Here is a 27,656-nt window from a genome sequence, read left to right on the forward strand (position 1 = left end):
TCAGCGGTATATAGCATTTGTTTATTCTACAAAAATTATAAAGGGTGCACATTCAACCAATTTAAAAGACATATGCGTGTATACATACACATACATACACATGCTATCCTTCTGAGAAAGAGACAGTTAGCATAAATACAACAGACATACAAGAATAGTTTCTTGGTGATGGAAGCTCTGAATGCTTGTCCTAATCTCTGAAAATAAGGTAAATGTTCAGTTTTCGTAAAGCTAAACATTATCACAAAGAATAGGAATTTAATCTTATTTCAGTTCAAACTATAACATCTCAAACGTTTCTAATAATTTCAAACATTACACTTAATAATGTAATATTTATCTATCACTGAAGACACAGCTGGTGATTGTCTATTTTATAAAGTCTCATTAACTATACTTCCACCAAAGCAGGGGGCACACCAGGGTGGCCATCACAGTGCCCTTTGTAAAATTCAAACCCCTCCTAAGCACAACAAGTGAGTTCATGAACCACTTGGCTACTCAGTTCCCCCTGATGAGGAAGTAAAACATGTATATCTGTTGTGTATATGATAACCACTCATGCCCATCTAGGTCATGCAAAAGTACCCAATAGATTTGTCACCCTCAATATTTAGAAGGCTGTGAGGAAAGGGAAGACAATATTATCATACTATTTAGCGATATAGAGAAAAAAGTATCAGTTTGGTACAAGATAAAATTTGAAAATATTATGTAAATAAACATTTATTCAAACTACATCTGTAAAGTTCTATTTTTATAAATCTTTCTATCACGTCAAAAAACACCTAATTACATTCTGAAAAATATATCAAGAATAGCTATCAGTATCTCACTGATCTGGAAAAGGCGTAAAAATAATTGGGAGTATATGCTAGGGGACGGTTAGAGGAGGACAATGATGGGTACATACTACAATCAACATTGTCTACAAGCAAAACCTACACGATTGCTGCACAGAGGACACAAGGAGGTAACACAACTGAATGGCTGCAGGCTCTGTATGTTTATGGGCTTGTTGTCACGCCTGAACAACCAACATGCATACACAAGCTGGATCCGCCTGGTTACAGTGACCTGCAGCTTGATAGAGAAGTGTGGGAAATGCATCTCTGAAGAAAATAAACAAGATAAATAATAAGATTTGTTTGTTTGTTTGTTGTTTAACGCCGCACTCAGCAATATTCCAGCTATATGATGGAGGCCTATAAATAATCGAGTCTGGACCAGACAATCCAGTGATTGACGTTATGAGCATCGATCCACGCAATTGAGATATGATGACATGCATCAACCAAGTCAGCGAGCCTGACCACCTGATCCCGTAAATAATAAGAATGTTTCCACCCAATAACAAGCAGGTCCAACACTGTTCCACTGGATACTTCTCCACTCTTGATAGGGATATTTCTATCTCTCCATGACACAAACTGATTCTCATGTCAAGAGTATATTGGAATAGAATGACATATCTGATTAGTCCTATCAAAAGTTGATATTGATTGTAATGATTTTGAGGATGTTTTCTTGGATAGGCTGCAGGCCTACCTGCATACCAACTGGCATATAACTCAAAGAGTTTGGTGGGAAATGTCTTGAATTTATACAAATATATAAGGGCAAATAAACATCAATATACTGTTATTAAAGGTTCTAACAAACCCACTGAGCATGACAAGTTATTCATTGATTCACCATCCCTGATATGTTTGTGTTGTTAACCCTTCCTCCAGATTTGTGACCAAATATTAAATGGAGGCCCTCAGGGCACACGTATTGCTTACAGTAGGATGCCAGCTTCTGGAGAGGGGATTGTGTAGTGGATGAGGAGCAGTACCAGAGTCGGCAAACTGATACAGCGTAACCTCCTTGTGTCCTCCCAGTGTGCAGGAGAAGAATACCTTTACATGACCTGAGTAAAATCTGCATAATATTGAGCAAACATGCAGCTAGGATGTCCCATGAAGTGGAATTATGCATACCGTCAAATGTGTGTATATGAACTACATGAATAACACGCAAGACCAGTCTGAGATGCTGAACACTACAGTGTCACTGTGACACCATCACTGTCATTTCATTTTATTTACAGTGTAATTGTACTGTCAATATCCATTCAAAATATTTTTCAAACTGTATATCAAAACTTAATAGTCAAGACTTTCAGTGATCCACTCATGTAATTTTCACAATGTTTTAAGCCAAATGGAATCTGTTTCGGCAGATAATCGAGACTGTTTATTTATTATCAGGCATTGACATTAATATTTGCTTGAGGTTGTGAAATAATTTACAGGAAATGTTAATACAAGGTAGGTAGAAACCGTCGGTTAAAAAATATGAATGCAGTCAAATGTGATAGACTAAAATATCAATAAAATACCATTTAACAGATTTAGATAAAATTACAAGAAAAGCTATCCAGTTTTGGGGTGAAAACAATGATTCATACATTCAATCAAGATTTGGAATTATTTACATGATACGCTTCCATGGCTTTGGAAAATACTAGATTCAAATTGGTCAATATGACGGTTTAAAGTACAATTATATCCTAACTGGTCAATACCGGAACACTGATATGTTTCACTTTCAAAGTACATGTATATCATATGGGTTTGAATCTACAGGAACTTCGGTGTGGGATGGCTCTGTGTCCAACACTGCCAGGTTCTATCACATGTTCAGTGTGTTTCACACGGATTCTCCACAGTGATGTTCTGCCTATCAGACTGGTCTGTTATGGAATGAGGTAACACAAAAGTGTAATCAATAAACATGGGTTGTGTTGAGGATGACAAGAGATCATATTGTTGGCCAACATATGTGTTTGATTAATCTCAGTCACAAACCAAGGATCCTGGTCAGAAAAAACTTTGAAGACAGAAAATATGAATTTGTTTTTGGAACTAACTAAACACAAGTTATTCAATGTTTATCACTCTCTTGAAACATAAGTGCTGTCTTGTTATAGGAGATATTTAGATACACTACAAATTTACCTTATACTTGAGTTATTTATTTGAACCTAAGACTTGAGTTATATATTTGAATATTGCAAAGCATTTTCTTTCCTAAACCATAGTGACATATAACATCCCAGATATCACATGACAGATGCACTTGTTCAACAGAAATTATTAAAAATATAAGAAATTGAGTCTTTTATGATTCATTGTAAAAATAATGGCATTATGGCCTTGTATGGCTTTCTCTTCTTAAGCAAGGCACACAGACAAATGAATAATGCTGCTGATATCTGCTTTCAGTACACCATTCCCAAATCTGGATGAGAATGATTTGACAAACTGGGTGAAAAAATAACATGGGCAGAAATGAGAAACATGTTTTTTTATGATTATAATATTATCCTCACAGCAGCAAATGAAACAGATTTTCTTAAAATAACATTTATCAGCAAAAATACACATGGCGTAACTGCTCATGATGCTTTGACTTGGCAGAAATTTGCATAATTTTTAAAAATTCTCTTTTCATGTAAATTTGTATAATGATACTAATCCAATATTTTGTCTCCACAGTTGAAATATTCTGACCTGGATCCCAATATTTGTGATTCATAATGACTGGGGAATAAGTTTTGGGAACAGTGCTTGATCAGGTCCATACTGTCTACCACTGAACAATTACTTATAGCTTATCACTTAGCAGACAGCCAGCAACTCCCTGCTTATTGCATTGAAGGAGGTTAATAACAAATTAAAATCAACAGGATTCACAACAAAGTCAATACCTAGTAAATATCAATAACTGTAACATTTGTAACAAAGGGAGATAATCATATCATAAAAGGTATGATCAAGGGCTTATTGTGTCTGACAAGGTAAAATCATAGCTGAAGCATCCAAATCTAAAAGAAACCTAGATTTTCGCCCATATTTTGTTTTATATGAAAAAAAACCAGATCCTCAAATATAAAATGCTGATGCATATAAGTTGTGATTGATATGCATGATGAAAGTATTGCAACTGACTATGTTGCTGGAACATATGTCATTAAAAATCCTTTAAACCTCAACAAGTATACACTTATATTGATAAAATACATACACGGTATGCTTATTACCATAAATACCAAAGCCCAAAAGCCCAATTTAAAAATGTATCACGTGGAACCGAAATACCTACAAACCTGTTTTTCTCTATTTAAACACTCAATGTACTCACAAGGAGGCTCACCAACCACAGCCAATTCTAAACCTCACAATATTAAGTGTACAGTATGTCCAGTTCTATATGGTTCAGCACCTGAATCCTACCCACAAATAAGCTCACTTCGAATCACATCTTCTCTCTAACTGGTGTGCTTTAGCTTCTTAAACTCCAAGCCTAGCGGCAAAACTGTAACACTGGTCATTTTTTAGGATTACTTAACATTTTTACGATTACATCTAATTTACAGACACCAATAGCATGCTTAAGAAACTGTTGAGACAATACTTGTAGCGTGTTGATTCCACTTCTGTTGGTTCCTACTAGGGGTGTAACCATAAACATGAGAGACGGTTGGATTCCTATGACAATACTGACTTTACCATACAATATGTAGTACCATACAGATTTCACAGACTTTAAACTACATACTGATGCTAATTTCTTCTACCATTCAGTTCATGTTGTCATAAACCTTAAAACTGTCTACTATGTATTGTATGTCCAAGATCTGATGCTAAATCAAAAGGACTTTTACTATGAATACCATACAGAAAGCATACTTCTATTTGGATGGATAATGTCACCTATCAATGGTAGGAAGAATACCGCATTTGCCGTAATAAGCACTAAGGGGCTTATATAATTGGCAACGGGGATAGTTATTAAAACCATACACAAGTTTTTTAATGTCAGTGAATTATGCATAATTAATCTTAGTACAAACATTGATGAAGAAATTGATAAAAATTACTAAGCAATTATATCCCCTTTAATGCTGCTGTTTTCTGTGAAAGAATATCTATAATATACACAAGAGCATACAGACTGTCATGTACATTTTCAGCCCTTGCTGTTCAGTTAATCTTGTCTGTCATCAAAATTACTTACAAGTTGGTCAGGGGGTACTTACAGGAGTAGGGCACTTAAGACAGCGAATACGGTATAGAAAACACCTGAGGTGACATCTAGCACGATAAACTACACAAGAATTTTCAAATGACAAATACAGAAAAGTATAGTCCTTGTATTGTGTATATTCCATGGGTATCATATAGACCATTACACCCCTAGCTCTTACATGAAACATTTCGGCAACGACACATGCGATCATAATCTAAGGGAGCTAACTCCGGGTACAGATAATCAGAAGAAAAGTGTAAACAGTCACTGTTATTAAGTTACATCCATATTTCAAATCTATGTGCTCTGAAAAGGTTAGAAGACTGCACATTTCACTAGATACAACTGCAAATGTTAACTGTTACAATATTTAAGTTGTGTACGGTAATACTTGAATGACAGTGTATAATGTTCACTCACTCCAATCGTGTTACTAAGAGATAAGGTAGGAGACACCCTCTTGTAGAGAGAAAATTACTCACGGATCTGTGCAAAACATTATCAGGGACTTTCACAATACAGATCAGTGATCAATATAGATATTTCTCATAAGAAAACAAACATTGATGAAATGCAACAGCTCAAATGTCATTTTCACTTAACTCTCCTTTTCAAATCAATGTCTAACAGGATTAATTCCCCAAAAATACATCTAAGCTGAAATTATTTCAAATGCCATGTTATTATGATAAAATAACCTCAACGTGATCAATAGAAATGACATTACTGAGAAAAACATCAAGAGGATTAAACATGGCCTAATTTGATAGTGAAAAATTGTAGTGACAAGCAGATTTATTCAAGAACTGATCCAAAACAATTGTGGGATTTCACACATGGCATTACCCTGCACGGTATGAAAAATATCAACATATCTGACAGTGAATTTCTTGGTTAATAATTGTTATCTAAACCGGTTCCTGAGTCCCACATACGTGTCACATGTGACATACAATACAAACCACTCTTACTAGAAAGCCAGCACACCATAGTTGATCTTGTATATCATAACATGCACAGGAGCAAATAGGTCAGCACTAGGTAAATATCACAAAAATAAAGGATCATTGGTTCTACTTTATAACATCACAAGTAGATATAACATATGTCATAGTAATAAATAGCTATACCTACCAGGCTTATATAAGAAAATGGTTATAGGGTAGGTGAACAGGCAATGGAATATATGTGGGTAATATTGTGAATTATCTCATATTAATCATATACAAGCATTGATAAACAGTGCTTCTGTATAGTGACTAGGTTCCATGCCTATGGTGGTTAAGCATGTGTATAATGGAAAGTTTGAATTACAGCTACTGTAGAACTGTCATTTGAGAGTATATATTTGACCACATTTTGGGTGAAATCTATATAACTATGGTGTCGTTCACTGTGTATGGCTACTTATACCACAGGTTCAGTAATTGAGACATTCCACATTACGAGTACATCACACATTAACCATTCCATTATTTTTCACTAATATATCGTCTTGAAGTGACAACTATTCTTCAAATGATCACTGATTTTTCCAAATAGTCAATACTAAAACTCAGATAATACAAGAAAATTGACACAAATATTGATGTAATTCAAATAACATGCATTTATCTAAAATGATAGCAATTATGAATTCCATGAGAAAAGGCCAAAGTAGAACACCATCTTCCAGAGATAAAATATGTAACAATAAACAATTGTAATCTAAAATCTTGGCCCAATGCAGGTTAATATTTAGATGACCAATTATAGCGATGGCTAAATACCGAAAACCACAAGTTCCTCAAAACTCAAAATCTTCCTTGAAGAATCTGAAACGTGTATTCAAAACACATAATACTGACTGACTCAAAGAGCTCCCCCAAAACAGGCCTTGTCCAACACACATATATATATATATATAAACCTAAAACGATGACCCCCTTGGACATGCGACCTCTTGTCTATGTTGACACCATACACTGTCAGAAGAAAGCTCCTAATGAGTCAACAGTGTTGAATAAATGAAATATAACCATTTCCATTGCACTCAAAGAAACATTAGATAAAAGTTGGTAGGTAAAATAATTTTATAGATATATATGAATAATATATATTTTAATTGATTATACAACAAGGTATCACAATCATATACGAGGTATAGAATAAGAATTGAATCGAAAGACATACTGATTATATATAAAACACTTTCTAACACTGTATAAGCTAGAAGATTCTTGGTTTCTTAGGAAACATGGGACACCATACTTTAATTTCACTGGGATTATGAAATATGCCCATAAGCAGAATATTGTTTATTGAATGTTTACTCCAAGATATTTGATTACAACTTTTAAGGAATATGTTAAGTTTACTTAAGATTTAAATCTTATTTATTTCAACATAGGTAACAGAAATTACGAGTTTCTTAAAATCGGCTAACACAGATTATTATGTTTGCAATGCTTACTCCAAGATATTTGATTTACAAGGACTGCATGTGAAGTGTAATTTAAGATTACAAATCTGTTATTTCAACATGGGTAATAAACAAATAAATTGATATGATAAATAAAACAAATTCAAGATTGTTTGAGTTTGATTTTTTCTTTGCAAATCTGGCTTGTAGCTTCAAAACATGTATAATATAATGAGCAAACATTCTCAGTAGCATCCCTGCAGGTGTATATATTTATGCAGATAACATTACATTATGATATATAATTCATTATATTAAACCCTAGCATTATTCCATATTTAGCATAATTTATGAAATTAAGATGGCCCCAAAATTAAACACACATAATTTGTTATTTATAAATTGAAACACAAGATACACATTGCGTTCTTCACTCTGATTTCTAGTTTCCTGAAAAAACTAGTTTTGTAAATATTGGCATTTTAAGTAGAATGAACAAGAACTGTCTAAAATACCTCCACCAAACACCAACATAGCAAAGTTATGGGCGCCAAGGTATGCTCAAAGCAGAAGAAAATTAACCATACTGTATGGACTATCCTAGGATCCAACGTGCTTACAGAGTCCTTCAGCTTCAAAATAGTGTTTTAAATCATGTTCTGAAAAGAAATTTATTTGTGATCAATTTCACCAGGACTAACTGTTTCATAAGAAGTCTGAACTTTCCCAATTTCTGCTGCTCACTCCAACCTGAATGTGTAAACTTTGGCAGTGTCATGTGTTCATTGCATTGCTGCTATAGGATGAATCTGATATCTTTGGCTGTCAAGACATAGATTTGTGATGTCAAACCAGTGTGATTTCTGGTGTAAGCATTTGGATTGTATTGAGAAGGCAAGATGGAATAGTTAGAGAAATTTCTCTATTTGCTGCACTAAGCCATGCAGCTGGTAATAAACAGCTTCATTCCGCAGTTCCTTCAGGACCTGTCGACTCCTTGGCAAGGAGTCAACCGTCACTCCACCATCTCGCAAATAGTTGAGGATGTGGCGAAAATGTGTGCCGTCACGGTCAATAAACACTGTTCCATCCTGTTCCACTCGTATCTCATGGCGTCCACTGAACATGGCCGCCAGCATGGACTCAGCATCACGGGTCAAGGTCAGCAAGGATGTAGTGTAAACATGGCCGCCTACATCAAGCTTCACACGTCCCTGAAAATAAGACCGAATCATATTAGTCAAGCGCATATCATGCATCCCAATTTCAATATTCATATCTGCATAGAAAAAAAGGCACATTTGCTGTATATTATCAAACATTACCATTGTTCTACGTCTACGTCTACTGAAATTCAGACAAAATTAAGACATGCTGACATCAGCATAAAACTGAACAAAAACATTTCTACCAGAAAGTCAAAGCATGCGAGACGTGTACGGATATGATTGAAAATAGGATCTGACTTTCACTTTAATTAAAAAGTAGCAAATCAAAACATACTGTTTTAACAAATTACTGTTACACCTAATTAAATTGCTGCAATATCAATCCAATAAACTCTGATGTATATTCAGTTGACAACCATATGGCATAAGGACCAGTTAATAATAAATATTCAGAGCTCAATATCCCATTGCATTCTTGCTGAGCAAAATCAATGCCTTAGAGCAGTCACAGCTGTTGAGCAGACATTGCATGTATTATTGTGCCAACACTTGTGGTTGAAATACTGCATGGTAAATACTGGTACCTTTTTTACTATAAAACTTTGAAAACTTATGATTTGCTGAATTTTTTGTATTTTTTCATTATCATATTTCAAATGTTTGAGTTGTCATGAAGGGTTTTTTTAACTAACAACAAAAATAATCATAAAATTATCTGCACTTAGCATTTCGTAACCTTCACCAAGATCATGACAAAGAATCATAGTGAAGATAGATCTAGTTACTTGTAAATAAATATCTAATAAACATCACTCCAAGAATAATCTTTCCCATCAAAGGTGATATTCATCAGATGCCAAACTTAATACTTGACATATATCAACTGATAAGAAAGGTTTATTTTCATAATGACTGATAAATTTAGGTATACTGCACTTATAATGTCCCTTGAAACACAGCTTATAGTAAGCCCTCATATGTCATGATATTTAACAGTTTTCAAACAAGCAGTACATTTGTTATTTCAAAATGATTGACACATTTAAATATCAGTTTGGATATATATTAACAGGACAAATTATGAGTACTCTTAAAAAGACAGAAAGTAGAAGGAAATAGCAGTGATAAGTACTCATGAAACATGCTGAACTGGAAGTCAACACATTTGAATATGTATACTGGTAAGAGCAGGGTCTTGTCCCAACCTACATTACACTATTCTAAACAAGACAAATTAGAGTCCCATGTTTTCTTTATTAAAATATTTTCAAATGATCCATATTTCAAAAATATTATTAATGCATGAACATTTACTCCATTTCAAATGCTGAAAAATAGGACCAATGATCAATTTGTGAATTACTCATCCTTCATGCAGGATGGGTTCAAATTCCAAATGTGTCCTGAATATGTGTCTAGTTTTGTGAGCACCACACTCATGCTTGTGGGTTTCACCAAAGTGGTATACATTTGAACGAAACATTCCACTAAAGTGATCAAGGTGGGTTTAACAGTATCTCAGCTACATCACTTTGCCCCTTTGAAGAGGTATGGTGCTTTCAAAACTAGAAACACAATTAAGGTGTTCAAACCCATGATCATACTTTTCTGGCAAGCCTACGGGACACAACGCTGCACAGACAACTTGGCAAGCTATGCCCTACTTCATGACAAAGTCTATATATTTTCGGGTATTAATAGGTTACCGTGTTGACTGTGCAACAGAAATTGTCACAAGATGGATTGGTTATAAGTGATATTGTGATATATTCTAAGATAGATGTTTAAATATTTAATATTTAATTAACTTGAAAACCATCAACAAAATCGTATCTGCCCCACCTACATTAAACATGAGCTTTAAACCTTCTGTCATAGTTTAATGGTACTGCCAAGGGATGCAACAAGGGATTGCAGCCCCTTAGACAACTTCGTCACATGTGTCTCTTTCATTAAAGAATCAACATATAACGACTGACAATAGACAATAAACAACAGATCACGGCACATGCTGACTTGAACCTTTGGTCCAGGTGAGCTAATGACTGCTCCTAGAGTGCAAAGCAGTATTCACTCCTTCAAATAATGACTTGCCAAACAGGTCAAATCGATAAATCATCTGAATCCTTATGCCCATATTGCGTACATCAGTGGATTTTTTTGGCTGACAATGACAACTTACTTGACCTATACATAGTGAACGAACAGTTGCACAATCGGAAACATCCTATACTGGAAAAGATCGACGAATCGCTGTGCAGTGTGAACAACAAAATGGGAATAACACTATATATGTGTATCACCAATGTACTGTCCACTGTTGACGGTGGCTGAAAAATATACATCATTAACAGCATGGTATCTGGAGAAACATGAATGTGTTTAAAGTTGCAAGTTTACATTGATGTTGTCTGAGGCTGTCCAAGCATCAGTCCAAAACTGTGTCTGAATGATACACACAAATGTGATAGTCCTCTTATTATTACAGAGACAAATAATAGGTGTTGTGAGGGGAAGTGGCATCTAGTTTGAGAACAGTATTGAGCTCAACATCGTAAACATGTTTCCAACACATTACATCAACAATGATGTCTGTATTACGACAACAGCGATGTCTGCATTAAACAGACAATGCTGTAAGGTGCATAAGATCATTATTACACATGCTTCGTGCGGATTTTGATTAACCCGTTAATCTTGACGCAAAAGGATATTGAAATGTCTCAAACTTTATAATTCAAGCACTCTTAGCACTTATTAGCACATCATTTCTCATGTTCAAATCAAACTTCAGGAAATATTCATAATGCGAGGAAGAAAATATCTAACAAAGACTACATCCTTACATGTAACCATGGTAACATGTCTTGCTAACTATGAGGACCGGAAAAGGAAATCTGTTTCCTTGTTGCAATATTTGACACTTTGTGTATTGTGTTCATATTTATATTTGTGAAACAAATAAACATGACTGACATTTGATGTGTGAAAATATTGATCATATGTTATGAATTTAGCAGTTTCATATAATAATCTTTACAAAATATTTGAAGTTGAAAATTCTTTTGACTACTGTTATTAACGGTAATGCAAGAGTTTTATATTGTATTGGACTCAGTAACCATGGAAACTAATAACCTCTCAATACAAGAACTTACCTTAACAATTTTGCTCTTACATAATTGTTGATAGCTGATGTTCATTCCTATATACAAAAAAACATTAAGCAACTATCATAATACATGATACCACAAAGGAATATAGTCATTATTTATATTCACCAAGTTTTGGAACAGTTCAGCACAACATGTAAAATACTATGCCAAAGATATTTTCCTTTCTTATAATGGCTGTTGAATTGATGACTTAACATGCTAATGTATAGGACTTTATTCTTGTTCCACACATCAGGTTTACCTAAACAATATTACTTCCGTTCTCCTCTATTGCAACAGAGATAATGATTGTACCATAAGTAAATTAATTAATGTGTTTTATCATTGTCTATCAAATGTCTAGAAAATTACCTTACCCAAGGATAACCTTGGAGTGTTCAGCAATGAGGGCTGCGAGGCAACCAGATCGTCGCCTTATGACTTGGATTCTGGGAGTGACAACCAAGATACAGGGACTCTTCCTTAGATTAGACTGATTAGGTTTTGGAATTCTTTTCTGTCAAGCACTCAAATGAGTTCTTTGTGCAACTTAGCGTGTTGGGCAGTGTGATCTGATTCCACACCTCATATCAAAAGGTAAGTTGTTAAATCCACAACAAGAAGACCATCTTCACAACAGGGGACACACTGACAGAAATTCACAAAATCAGCTCATGATGATGGTTTGTTTCCTGGGGCACCACACAGGCTCCTCTTCATCCTCGGTCCTCGAGTCCTCCTAACTTCTTGAAGTTTTATCTCATTCATTGCCTCACAGTTATTAGTGGTGTAATAAAACCATTATCACATCTTTGGTATGTTTGGTATTACTCCATATATCTCAAAAAGAGATATATTCCTGGAATATTTGATTACATGTAAAGTTGCCTGGAAGCTGATATTCCGAAACATATATAATCCCTGGGATGAATGTGTAAGGCACGCAAAGGACTGATGACTGATGCAGTGAAGCTCTCCACAGAAACTATTAAACACCATGTGCACACCCATACAGCTAAATCAGTCAGGAACCCATCCTTGTCTTACCAATTTCATCTCTGTATTGTCCAATTGTTATAATCAAAACTACAAGTGTGTCAGACACTTTGCTTGTGAAATCTGTGAGGTATTTTGATACTAAGCAGTGCAAAATCCTGTAAAACCTGAAACATTAGGTTAGGTCAGAGATATCGTTGAAAAAAAACACACAGAAGAAAATATATTCCTGTGTCACTGCGACCCACACACTGAGACATATTCATACCTTGTCCGCGAAGGGACATAGATAACCAGCATGTGCTTTTTTCAATAATCATGATAATAACAGTACATGTGTATGTAGGTCTGCCGTAACACTTTTTATCGCACAGCTTGATATTGTGCAGCTTATGTAACACTTGGTGCTACTGTTAACAAATTGTACATGTAGTGGTTTAAGGTTAGTCATGCTATCTGTGCAGGATATTTGCATCTAAATTTAAATTTTCTGGTAGACAAGCTCTAGTTTGTCTGACTATCTGTGCTTGAAATATTCTGAATAAACTATTCAGTTGTTTCTTAAGTAATTGTTATGACAATGTTTAAATGTGCTCTATGTATTTTGTAAGACCTACTGATGTGCAAAAAAACCCTGATTTTCTTTTTGTTTCTGGATGGCATATATATATTCTTGATCACAAGGTAAACAATGAAACGTTTGAAACTTAGACATGCAATAATTACACATAAAACTATAAGGAAAATGAAAATGTGTCAGTGAGTGTACAGTGAGTTTGCTGAAACAATAGAGCCAAAAGGTTCTGGAGCTCACCTGAACTTGCTCTAACATTTGCAACAATATCAATCAAACCATCTTTGAAATCAAGGTTATACACATCGCCATGATCACAGTAAGTCCAACAAACCATGTGACATGTGTCGCTACACAATAACCATATTCACTGGGTATCAAATTACTCATTGAACCATGCCTGAGCAGCTGAGCAGCCACGTTAGATACCAGATCAAACATCTGTTGCTACAACCTGGGATCTAGTCTCAATTTCCCCTGCATCTCTCCGGTATAGGAGAAGTGGAAATGCAATACAACTAGATTAATATTGATCGTAGATTTATCACACATACTTGCAAATACCCCATCATAAATACTGAATAACTAATTTCAAATGATACTTCAAAAGGGTTTGAGTATACACCAAAATATCTTTATAATATCTGCAATGGCAATCATTTTTTAAATCAGATAGAAAATCTAAGAGACGATATTTTCACTAGGATCATACACACAAAATTCCACTTCCTAAATTTGAAAATGTCAGAGTGTTTGACTGCATGCTCATTATCAAATATTCTTGCTACAACTGGTTGTATTGAACAAAATGCACACTAAAAACTACACACGCAATGACAGTCAACAACATTGTGCAACAATCGATTAAATTACTTCAGAACCTATTCCAATTTCTACACATGATCGGCCAATTGATCACTGATGACAAATTGCGGATATTTCTCACGTCACGTTGACCATATCAGCCATTTTGCTATCTTGAAGTCAATGTATTATGATGCAATGTCACTGTGACTGACTCATACAGAGGTAGTCTTAACAGACATTGTTCATCTAATGTTGAATAATATTCAAATTCATTTGTTGTAACTACAAAGGATGTTAGTCCTGTCCATTTTGAGCATACATCCGCCCATACAATGTCTTGAGGAACCATTTTTTCACAGTTTTTGTCTGGCAGTCAGTCCAAACATGAGAGCATACACAAATTCTAAAATTGTGTACACAAACATCTTTCGGAGGACCAAATAGGGATAGAAAATATTACAAGAAATGTTTGTATCAATGTTCATGCTGTCTGGCTCTGAGTTCTAGTAAGGATCATACTCCCATGAACTCACACAAAGTAAAAGTGAATTCTTAAATATAACCAAAATTAGTAAATATCAGACACATATGTTTGTACATACCACAATCTAACTGTACATCAATTTCAAAATGATATGTACTAAAGTGGCATAGTTATTTCTAATATGGCTGCAGTGGAAGCCATCTGTCACTTCAGATCAGAATGCTTGGGCCAAAGCTTGGAACAGGTAGAAAAAAATACTACACAGTGGTTTCAGAGGAGATGCACAAACGCAGTGGTTAATGATGGTTTGTGAAGGTCACCAAGGTCAAAGGTCATAGCGGGGTAAATTCATTTGGTTTAAAATGAACATATAATTGCCTGATTTCCACACTAACATATTTGCTGCACAAAATTCACAAGGATAATTGCAGAAATGTTGAAGGCAAATAATGGGCCAATATTACACTGGTGACCATGGATAAAATTGTACAGGCACTGTGTGCATTTCTAAGAGACACCTTTTTCTGGAATCACAAAAGTTTTAACAGTGTAGACCTTATGAAAACAGGTCATGTCAAAAATGAAAAAAAACATAACTGACAATGTGCCATAACATAAGCTCACATGAACCTTCAGTTCAAGTGAGCTAAAGATACACTCATCTAATTACATAGTAAGGTCCTGCTTTACAATTTTCATCATAACTAAAGTTTCACAAGAACAACACTTGCTCAAAACATGTAAACTGACACATATTGTCCACCATATTTGATTGTGTTCCTTTCACAACTACACTGAAATGAAATGTTTACCTGCAAACCATAGACAATTGATCAATGGTCAATCCTCAGTTCACTCTCAGGGCTGACAATTATTCCTTCCTTTACAAAAATGAGTATAAGAATTGCTTGAATGAAAGTGCTTGGCATGCAGATGCTTACAATGGTACCAATCCAAAATAAGAAAAACCCCATTAAAAGGTGATATGAACTGTTGCAACCCACTGAGACAGACTTACCTTTCACTTGTTTACCAGCATCCTGTGGTTTTAATGTGACCTGATTTTACATCTTATTATTTCATATGTTTTAGCCCGGCAGATTACTGTCATGCATGTATTTATTACAGCAGCTCAAATCAGCACAACTACTAGATTCAAACTTGATACCAAGCATTGGGTTCACACATTGGACCCATGTGGAGACTTGAACCAGTTATTTGAGTGACAAGCAAACACTTTAACCTCTAGGCTACCTAGCAGCCCCTCATGTTCATAATCTGATCACCTTCTGCATTAGGTACACACTTGTGTTGAGTCGTGGATTACAAACCTTACCTGTGTCTACTACACCATGCCTGGTGATAATATCTCAGAGACACGAAGGATCTAAATCAGAAATCAGGACGACTAAGTGACCTGTGGCATAGTCACTGCCATGGAGGTATAACAGCATTCAAACTTTGAAAAGATTCATTTTTTTCCAGAATTTTTCTCCAGAGACAAATTAACAGATGCCATTGTTTGATATCAGCTTTAAATTCCCAGCAATCTAGTATAAGTTCATCCTAAACAACTTACCTTTTTCCTATGAAAAGATGTCACTATCTTGGTCCTTGAGAATATATTCTAATATATGTTATTTACACAGAAAGCACAAATAAATATGGTGACATTAACAATGAATAAGCTGGTACAAGGAGTTAGTACATCTATCCTACTGCTGTGTATTAAATCTCAGGATGGAAGGATAAACCTTGCAGAATATACATTTTTAAAAGAAAGGTTTTGAAAGCCATGGGTACCAGTGACAAAGATAACTTGCAAAACCATTAAACAGAGCCAAGGGATTCTTTAATTTAGTCTTTGTTTCTCTATTATTTTATTTTCTCACCAATTACTGTCAAACTGTCAAGATTAAAAAAAAAAGAATTAAAACACAAAATACTCTACTCGAACCCCATCTGAAGCTCTTTTTAAAGGTTCAACTAACATCCTACCCTGCATAGCAGATAAAACAACCAAAACTTGCACCAAAACAGACAGATCATGACAAGGAGGAGGATGACTCACTTTCTGTACATCATGCAGCTCTTCCATGCGTGTGATCTCATCCTTCAGCTGTTGCCACTGGCGAGCAATTTCCATCCTCTCCTTCTCGCTGTCCTCCACCCACCGTTGCCTTTCCTTGGTGAACTGGCTTTGGGACTCCACCAGCTTCTTCTCCTTCACTTCCAGGTCCTTGGTCCTGGCTTCCAGTTCCTGTTGTAGCTTGGTTAAAGCCTCTCTCCGGGAGCTCACCTCTCTGTGTATCGTGCTAATCTCACTGATGCGATCCGCGAGGTACTTTTCAAGTGCTTCTGATACTGTTTTGTAGTCATTTTTCAAACTGTCTTGAACATTTTGAAGAACAGTTTCTGAGGGTAAAGAGGAGGATGTTTTGAGCAAAATGTTTGGATATTGGCTTCAAACCTGTAGATTAGGGGTTTATGACAGCTAATAGGATTGCCTTTTTTAAACTATGTCCAGTAGTGTTCTAAGTATCAAAGAATACAGTTTCAAAAGAAATGAAGGTGCTTGAAGTATTTAATTGTGTAGGTATCAAAGATTGGCTTCTCTCCCTTAATGTTTAATAGGGATGGTTTCTAAACTTCAGTAGAGGATTCAATTAATGCTTATGAAGTTTACAAGCACAGTGAACAACCAAAGTATGACAATGACAAACATAGGACCATAATCAATCATAATCTTGGATTCAAATCCTTGATTATATGATCCGAGCACAATTCTGAACTGCAAATTCTAGTGCCTTAGACAACTGGGCCATCTTAATGCCCCCTACTCTGTCATACAGATCCTGAAACAAATATATCCAATACAGCCCATGCAAGTCTATAATATTTTTCAAGTCTAGTCTCGGGGCACCTTTTTATTATTTTGGTATAACTATAATTTAACATCTGTTTTTTCTGTAAAATATGTTCATTTCAGAGACTAGATGTCAGTCTAAATGCGCCCTTTCAGGCTTTCATGTCACCTATACAAAGACATAACACTAGTTCACCCATATAACAAGTCACCTGTACAAAGACATAAAAGGTGTTCACCTGTATTACAAGTATAGTAAGAATATAGGTCCCAGCAACCTATGCTTGTCATATGGGGCAACTAACTAGATAGGGCAGTCTGGCTCGGTGACTTGGTTCATATCAGGTCATCGTATCTCAATTTCCAGGATTGTTGCTCATGATGTCTATCACTGTATTGTCTGGTCTAAACCCTTGGATCAAATAATGGTGCCTACCTCAGGTCAAAACCTAATTTCACCTACCTTACATGAAAACCAAATTTTGCCTACCAAACATCGAAACCTTAAATGGAGACTACAAATATTCTTTGATGGATTGACTTGATACCATTGATATTTAGCATGACATGAATGAATCTAAGGACTTGTTACATCACAATCAGCGGCAGAAAGTTAGAAACTAACATTTTAGTCCACTAGCCCTTACAATGATAACATATAGCTAAACCCTTAAAAATGGCCAATTTCTTATACCTCAACTGTTAGGCAGTTTGGCAAGGACTAGGACTATTGCCATTTTCTACAGCTATCAATTATCTAGTACATAGAATCTCCATTCTTATATGATTTAGGGGATAAACATACTGTGTTTTCAATGTGGAGCCATGTTACCTGTAGCTTTAACAGAGCTAAATTGAATTTGGAACCGAAAGAGCAGTGTGAGGTTTCAATGTTAAATTTAGTGTGGTGGCTACCAAGGAAAAACAAGGTTGGGGGCTATTATTTCTTTTGACATGTGAAAAATGTATTCTCTTTTTTAATAATAACTGAAGGACCTCATCAGTGTTATCAACCCATATCATGGGCAGAAATAGTATAAGCTGAACTATTTTCTCAAATCCAATTTAACTCACTGAACAGTGATTTATTGATCAAAGTTAAAAAACTAAAGTGCTAATGTGTCATGGTTTGGGTCTTAAAGGGATGAAATTAGAAATCAAAATCACCATTCCTCTCTCTTTAGAAATTCAACATGTCTAATACCATTATCATGAGTACCCTTAAGAAGAGGAGATAGGGAGTGTTGTGTACAAGTAGTGTTCCAATTAGTTCTACACCACACTGTTCACTCACATGTTATTATTTACATTGGGTACTTAATCATTTTCTTTGGGTATTCGATATATTTTAACTCCCTTGGAATGAGTCATCTGGGTACTTTAAAATCAAGGGTAGGCATTTGTTAAAATATTTTTGCTTTAAATGTCTTTTCAGGTAATTTTTAATATGCTGCCTCAATCTGCACAGAATAGTGACATATATGCCACAAGTAGGATGTATCCCTTTTGTGCATCGTTCACTGAAGTAGAGTTTATGAATAGGTGATGCCTGTATTTGATCAGTAAATGCAGATGTGCATTTGGGTATGCAAGCTGAAATTACGCTCAGTTCTGTCATACTAACAGTTTTTCTAAATCTTTCATGCGTGCAAGCAACCCAAAATTAAGTGGGTTATGGTGATATATTTTGCATATTTTACACAAAAAGGCAGCATCTAGTGCTCTGCCACAGGAACACTCAGAGTTTTTGTGGTGAGGTGAGGTGAGGTGAGGTGAGGTGAGGTGAGGTGAGGTGAGGTGAGGTGAGGTGAGGCGAGGCGAGGCGAGGCGAGGCGAGGCGAGGCAAGGCGAGGTGAGGTGAAATGGGGTTAACTGTCACATCCAAGACAAGTAATGCCGATTTCATAGTGCTAGCCCACTGAGATACCATGCCACAGTTTAACATGAATTCCCCACTCAGACACAGTATACTGACTCCAAGCCAAACCAGTTCTTGTTTTAGCCCCTTAAAGCCGAGCGCCAGACAGGGTAACAACAAGTACCATCTCTTTACGTCTTTTGGTATGACGCGGCCGGGGATCGAATCCCGGACCTTCCGCTCTCTGGGAGGACACTCTACCACTAGACCACAGAGGGGGTTGTTGATCTTAGGACTGATGGAACAGTTTCATAATGACGTAACATGAGATGTCCATATGATGTGATCCTTGTGTATATTTTGTACTCATTCATTTATATCAAGTATGACTGATTAAATGGGACTAAATGTAACCCAACTCATTCACTGTACGGGTATTGACACTGGACATGTGATGGTAGTGCATGTACGTACTCAATGCTCTGCGCTACTCCATACAGTCATATATAATGAGTTACACGTGTCACTAGATGTGTGTACAGGGTTTTATTACCTGTATGGACACACAAAACATTACACCATATGGTGGAGGGTGTACATTAACGTTCAACTGATACAATCCTGTCCACCTGCTAGTGACACACGTAACAAATGTATCATTACAATTAACAAGGCTTAATTGTTGTTGAATATTTGTGTGACAGTTAGATCTATCTTGTGCCTGTCATCAGACTTTGACTGTGGTAACAGGAAGTGCAAATAGGGTCAGTTGTGACTGACAAGCATTGTGACGTCACATAGAACATTACATTATGACATCATGATAGTCATACAGGCCTGCCAGCTGTCTGTATGAAGTTTTTTTTAAACCATGACAGGCTATTCAGGGAGCTAGATTCCTTAACAGTGAGTGAGTGAGTGAGTATAGTTTTATGCAGGTTTTAGCCATATTCCAGCAACATAACAGCAGGAGACCCCGGAAACATGCTTCACACATTGTACCCATGTGGTGAATCAAACCTTGGTCTTTGGCATGACGAGTGAGCACTTTAACCACGATGCTACCCTACCTAAGAAAGGATAAATGTCCATACTGGGAGTGAAATATATGAGTGTATGGCTCTGCATTGAAGCCATTCTTACAGACTGGTTTTTGATAGTGTAGAGGCTGAAAAAATAAGCCTGTAAAAATTCAAGAATGCACCAGACAATCCAGTGAAAATATGAGCAACAACAGAGAACATTGACAGACAATCAAAGTAAGGAGTCTGACCACACGAACCAACTAGTCACCTCTTACCACATACACAAGATGATGGGGACCTCTTCTGACAAGAAATCCTCAAAGAGATGAAACTTGTCATGATCTATTCTGATGAATATATTTCCACCAAACAAATGTATTGGGATTTCCCCTTTCTTGTTTGTATATTTGTTTTCACCAGTTCTAAATAGCCATTGGTGTCTTTCAATTGAATTCTCAGGCTATTTTCGAACCAGTCTGTCCCAAACACATTTTAGTCTCCACTAGCATGAGTCATTTGTTTGGTCATCACATAGCATTATGGCGATGTCTAGGGAGCCCCTAAAACTTTGAATTTTTAATATGGCAAGGGGCACTTGAAACACTGTATCGACAATTATCAGCTTAGCTTAATATTCTAGACTAATATTAATTAGTTAGCTTAAAATTCTTGCCTCTGCTTTCAGACAAGTGGCTAAAGTCACAGACTGTTATATTCAATATTTAATTCCAGGTGGGTTTATTCCATCCAAAAGAATGCATCTATACTGTCTGGTTTCATGCATTGAAGCACAAGTCATATCAACAAAAAATTGTTGATCACAAGCATATAGCAGTCTGTGCCAAAAGCATTTGAGACTGCAAGCCCCAATTTGGCTCTTGGCATTATTTTCAGTAGAATTTTGAGTTATTGTGTGAACTATAAGATGAGCATAGTTCCAGATAACTTTTTGAGCAATTGAGTTTTTACTCTAGGGTTTCTATTTTAATTGGGTTATTACATTTTTCATTGGGTAACCAATATTTTTTCACTCATCTATTCATCACTCTATTGGGTTTTTTTCCAAAAATAGTGAACATTTTGAAATTTAAAAAAAAATGAAATAATGTTTTAGATGTATATAACTGTTCTATATATATAAAGGCTTCACTCGGAAAATAAATCAGCTTGTAATTGTGTTTTGAAAATTAGGTCCTTTGTACGCATTATGAAAAAGCTTCAATTGTCATGCATTTGAGTTTTTCATTTAATGCATGTGTTAATTAGTACGCAAGTTAATTGAAAGTAATTGGGTTTTGAATAGGGGGGGTGGAACGCAAATAGGCTGCTTATCTGTAGCTCTGGATGAGCTTACTAGACTGAACTGAAGTATACTAGACTGGGGCTTCATACTAGTTGCCAGAGTCGCAGACTGATATAGGCCTGTTTTCAATTATGTCAGTGAATTTGCTGAGTAAAAACAATTGACATTAGAACATTTTCATGAAATCATCAACTTTTGATATCTGTATAGTTATATATTAACTTCCGTATCTTTACCAAATTTGAAATATATCTTCAGGGCATTGTGGATGACAACCAGTCAATGTCCTAGAAAATGATCTGAAACCCTGTCATGATATATAATTCATGTTTTCATGCTGGCATGGTTATGAAAGATTTTTATGAGGGATGCTATGTCCGCTAGCTCAAGTCAATTTGTCTGATGTTAAAGTATTCTGGAGGTCTAGTAGAATTTCAGGATTATATGGGGTATTAATAATCCTAAACAACGATCCTTATATGTTAGCACTATGCAAGATTGTAAATGTTTCCTAGCAATTTACAGCGATTTACCTTGACCTACAAAACTAGGGGTCCAAGGGACACCTAATAATTAATTTCAATTTAACTTCTTGTCAAGAAATTGGTACAATGAATATTATTGTGCATCCCTCAGTATACAATATGTTTTTTCTCTGCATATTCTATGTATTTTTGTATACTAGATGCACATAACTGTGTCATACAAAACCCTAACTCAAATCCCTGTTTTGATGGACAAGATTTTTAGTCAGTGTCTGAAATAAGCGCCTATATGGCCTGTAGTTTCAAATTCGTATGGGTCCTTATGGCCTGCAGTAAACTTACGTGTCAATTGTTTTGTCAAAATAAGCTGCAATTTTTTCTAAATGAGGGCCTGAAGAGTTCAGTCAGAGATTGGAGCATTATGTTTGTTGCACTCAGCAATATTCCAGCTTTATGACAGTGGTCTGTGAAATATCTCGTCTGGGACAGACAAGCCAGTGAATGAGTTTATGAGCAATGATCCATGCAATTGGTACACAAAGTCACTAAACCTCACCTCCTGATCTAATAACTAGCCTTTACGAAGGTTGTTGGGGACCTACTTTAACTCAGAATCCCCACAAGGTGAAACCAGTGACTGAAATTATGAGCATGTTGGCTCCTATGACATGCATGAGGTACTGATCACTTATTGCTTACAAAAGTTCATTTAGAATCCTGAGTATAAACATATTCATCAAACACAAGCAACACATATAATGCACATGATGATGATGATGATGAGGAGGAGGAGGAGGAGGAGGAGGAGGAAGAGGAGGAGGAGGAAGAGGATCCAAACAATATGTTTATTTCATTCTCACCTAACTTTGTCTTGATATTATTGTCTTTGTTAATTTCTGCCTGCCTTTGGTCTGCATCAGATGAATGTCTTGCATTTTGATTACACCTGGAAGAACTGTCCCGGTCCCGCCCCCCATCACACATGTGTACACCAGGCTCATTACAGTTCTGGAGATAGTCACCACAAATAAAACACAACTCAGTGTCCTCGTCAACCCCCAGCATTGGCTGGGGAGCCTGTCTTCCACCAATCATATTTGTTCTGTAGTGAACACGATTGACAAAGTTCCTGCCAAAATGTATATTCAGATTGTTGTGAAAGGGACCGTTAAGAGGACCGTTCCATGAAATATTCACACGAAAATTCTGGAATGGAGGAGAGTTCTGTGGGCCAGCTGGTACTACTGGGCCCCGAAACCACTGTCCCTGAAATTGTCCAGTTCCAATTGCAACTTGATGATTGATACGTCTATGATCATAAAAGATGGGCCCTCCCTGGGACCAGTGAGTGCGTCCGTGGTTGTAAAGAAACACTTGACGTGGTCCCTGATTGTGTATATTCATAATGTCTGCAAAACAAACAACACAAGAGATTGTTACTTAGGAATCAAATTTCAGAGTATCTTAAGTATTACATGAAAGATATTAACATTCATATCATGCTATAACAATAAAATTACCTGACTGACATATATGTTACAATATATTACAACAATGTTAAGCATTAATGAGACTAAAAATGTGATTCATAAATAAAGAAATGCACATTTTGCATATTTTCAAACAAAAACAAGAAAACCAGTACAAATTATTTCTCAGGTAATAATTATAAAATGTTATTCCTTTAAAAATTTATATCTGATTTTAACTCTCATTACTTAACTGTTTCACTTGGCGGATTACCATGATCACTGGCATATGATATTTTTGAAACATACACTTTGCCATTTTGGTCTCTTCAGAGACCTTTTAGATGCTTAATGTTAAGATTCCTAAGCTCTTGATGATTGGAAAAGCAATAAAAGGATTTTCCCCAACATAAACATCATAAGCCCCAGATAATTCATAACCCTCTTTATAAAAACTCTAAAATTCAATACAAATGTCAAAGGAAACAATATCTGGTAAGACAGAACATGCACAGCTTACTCCAGGGTCCCAGCTGAAACCCAACTGCCACTGGAAGCATGCAGTGTGTGATCTAGAGGAACACTGCACTTCTATAGAAAGCAACACCTATTCCCCAAAGTCGTTTCACAAACAAACTATATCACTACATGAGTATGACAATAGTTTGGCCAAGAAATTCACTTAGCTAGTAAAGATAATTTTGGTTTGTTTTGCTTCCATAGAAAAAAAATGATACAGTGAATGGGGGAAGGTTCACCAAACACTTATCACTATGATTTGGGGGTGTGTGAAACAACGACACAGGGGCAGCACAATAAGACCAATCCCACCGGAAGAAAGAACAAACATTGCTTTCATTTACATGATTTATGCCCTCTTAGTTTCACATGTTTAGATTAGGCCTAGTTTTGGACTATAACTAAAGTAAACATACTCCTAATGACACCCCAATATCTTACATAGACAACTACAAGATGCTGAAATCAATAACCCTGATGTTCCCAATTGGAAATAATTTTTTGTTCAAATTTTGGATTTTCTTAAAGATCACATTTTCCTAAATTCATAGGCATCTTAATCATGTATTTTAACATCTTATTCAGTGTTTCATAATGTAAACCTAAGAATAAAAGCCATGCCCTCTTGAATGATCCTGTTACCAGTGAAATATAAGTCACATGTTTAATGTCACAACATAAATCATGAATGGGGAAATGTTTACTGATATTTCCTGCAGGGTTGGGGCCAAATAGCAACCTCTGAGCACGTCTAGATAAATCCCTGAGATGTGCCCAAAGAACACAACAATTTGGTTAATGTCATTGAGAAAAGACAACTTTATCCTTTATGAAGTCTCCATCTATTTCAATGCTTTGATGTTGTACCTCATTGCTAATGCTACACTGTTTGAACGAAACCTAGAATTAGAATTAGACAAATGACTCAGCTACGATTACCAGTAATCTTCACTGAGCGAATTTATTAAATCACAAAGAAGAAAAGTGTCAATTTGGTGTCATCTGTTTTAAATCAAGTAAGATTTATTCGTCAGAACTCATGACAGGTGAATTCACAACAAAGCAGCCCTGGACAAAGGATATGAATAATCAGTTACTCATCATGGCCATGTTGGCACAACACTGCTAGCAGGCCTCTCTATTGTCAACATTATATCTTGACATTGATGATAACTTATCAATAAATAAATTGATAACAGGTTCAAAGATCACTCACTCATGTATATACACAGGAAAAGGGTTCAATTTACTGTCAGAAACTGGTATTAATTTATATCCCCAAAAGAAATGTCAGGGCGAGTTGATTCTACTTACAGAATCAATAGATTTGACTTAAACCTTGTATGTTATGGTTGATATATAATTTCATTTTGCATAATGGCCGATAGTTGTGACAGTTTCACTTGTTAAAATGCAAATTCAGAATGGCTAGTGAATTCCTGGCTCCGAATCAACTTCAAGAACAATAGTGCATCATCATAATGGTTTCAAAATGGTAAATATATCCATTGAACAAGTAGAAACATGAAACTGGTTGGATTTTCAACATTATTCTCAGAAATTAAGGGGTCCTGGGGTGTTTGAAGTTTGCCTCTGTAGTATCTGAATATCTCGTCCCCCTTCCCTGAAACATACTACAGGAAATCTATCATTTTGACATCAATGTCATGACAAGGACCCCTTGACTTTCATGCTTAATTGCAAATATTTACAACACACAAGGACTTGTTACCAAAATGAGTTTGTTTCTACCACTGCAATGATTTTAGGGAGCCCATATGGAATATGCAAGTTCTGCTGTACTCTGTCCTACCCCTCTGTCATGGAATGAAAAGTTAATATTTCAACGGGTTGGATGGGTAACTCTATGTCTCTAATATGTGATCCAAACGAGAAGATATTGCTAATTTTCAAATAATAGGTGAAGTAATATATGACAGAAACGTGTTAATGCAGACAAATACATATGAATACACCATGGAAAAGCATCTAGAACTACAGGAGAGATTTTGTGCAAGATTTAAGATGACAAGAAATTGTTTTGTAGGAATAAACCCAAGGCACTACACAGCGAAGGAGGGCAAATCCTTGAAATGACTAAATATGTTATTTGAAGGTATATGGATGTTATCTAAGTATCTTAGCAGTTTTCTGTTCACTACAAATTGCATACACAATTGCTATTTAGGTCTAAACTTTGAAATTTTCAATTATCAATCAATTTCTTGGTTATGTCTAAAAGAAATTATTATAAATCTATAAAAGCCACTGGCAGCTGAAAAACAAATTTTTGAACATTAGAAGGTACCTCAAATAAACCGAATTGAGTAAAAATAATACAATTTATGCATCAACATATTCCCTTAAAACATCTACAACAGAACAAAAATTTCATTCAAATATTGTATTTAACACTTAATTTGGGTCAAGACATTTACAATTGAGGACCATATTTTTCAAGTTTATCAACATTTTACGGTGTAGCATTGCATATGTACAATCTCAGAATTAATGAAACAGCTAACTGCCAATATAAAACACAAACTGGGAGTGTGATAAACTACTAAATCATATGGCATATTTAAGCAAGATTAATTATTAAGCATTTTAGGCTAAGCCCATATCTGCAATAAATAAGTACATGCAGATTGCAGACAGACAATGGAATTTGCACCAGATTCATCTCCAAGCATGTTCACAACAGAATGATGACTGCACAACAAAATATCATACTTGCCTTCGGAAATCTATATCTATGCTTATTTCCTGGATTAATGGTGGCCTACTTATGAAAACACAGGAAATGGTCCTATCTCGGCTCGCAACAGTTAGCCATCTTGACAAACGGTTCCATATTGTGGCAACAAATGCAGTCAACTACAATCATAACAATGGCAAGCATGTCAAATCGTGTGCACTACTACCACCTGTAATCAATGCCTTTTTGTTGGCCTGTAAACCGATATGCTCACACAAAGGAAAATTTCCTACCAAATGGAGACGCATCGCTCGCACTCAATCAGCTGTTTGCTTGTTTGACAGTAAAAAATCGTCTGCTTAGTTTACAACTAAGCTGACCTTGACAATGAGATTCTACAAAGGGCTGGTGCATTTACAGATTCTTCTACAGCCTTGTAGGAATAATTATATCCAGAAATAACCGATTATAACAACAAGCAGCTGCGTAGCCCGTACACCGTCCAATCAAATGAAAACATCAACACAGCCATGCTACGGCTGGGAGCTCGCTATGACCTCTGTTCAGATGTAAACAAACCATTTTGATAGTAAATTCTAGCATTTGCGGAATATGGGCAACACTTACGAATGACCAAAAACGTAAATGATTGCCCAGGGAAGAGCAATCGTTGGTAAACGAAGCAATCCCGTGCCCGTTTTGCTGAGTTTCAGCCAAATAATGAGCGGAGGCAGGCAATGTTGACACCACAGGCATAGCTCACTACGTCAC

General features: G+C 35.9%; 1 protein-coding gene across 3 annotated transcripts; it reads right to left on the bottom strand.

The window, feature by feature from the left end:
• On the bottom strand, positions 1 to 27,656 carry LOC124147371. 3 transcript variants are annotated; one of them, XM_046518069.2, is made up of 5 exons: positions 27,513 to 27,656; positions 26,925 to 27,064; positions 23,060 to 23,608; positions 16,734 to 17,077; positions 1 to 8,691 (listed from the first exon to the last, which is right to left on the bottom strand). In XM_046518069.2, exons 3-5 carry the CDS (start codon positions 23,601 to 23,603, stop codon positions 8,386 to 8,388), a joined length of 1,194 nt encoding a protein of 397 aa, XP_046374025.1. In that variant the 5' UTR covers positions 23,604 to 23,608; positions 26,925 to 27,064; positions 27,513 to 27,656; the 3' UTR covers positions 1 to 8,385. The 3 variants fall into 3 exon arrangements, with proteins under 3 accessions (XP_046374025.1, XP_046374024.1, XP_046374026.1); XM_046518068.2 differs by lacking the exon at positions 26,925 to 27,064; XM_046518070.2 differs by lacking the exons at positions 26,925 to 27,064; positions 27,513 to 27,656 and adding an exon at positions 27,179 to 27,506.

This window comes from Haliotis rufescens, unplaced genomic scaffold (assembly GCF_023055435.1).
Source record: "Haliotis rufescens isolate VD_foot unplaced genomic scaffold, xgHalRufe1.0.p SCAF_26, whole genome shotgun sequence".
NCBI classification, from domain to species: domain Eukaryota; kingdom Metazoa; phylum Mollusca; class Gastropoda; order Lepetellida; family Haliotidae; genus Haliotis; species Haliotis rufescens.

Bases quoted from the DNA above. Each gene is read 5' to 3' on its own strand.
- LOC124147371 (XM_046518068.2), bottom strand. From the start codon at position 23,603: ATGAATATACACAATCAGGGACCACGTCAAGTGTTTCTTTACAACCAC. The intron at 17,078-23,059 runs GTGAGAATGAAA...CTTTACCCTCAG, and splicing joins TAATATCAAGACAAAGTTAG to AAACTGTTCTTCAAAATGTT. The intron at 8,692-16,733 runs GTGAGTCATCCT...TCTTATTTTCAG, and splicing joins AGCTGCATGATGTACAGAAA to GGACGTGTGAAGCTTGATGT.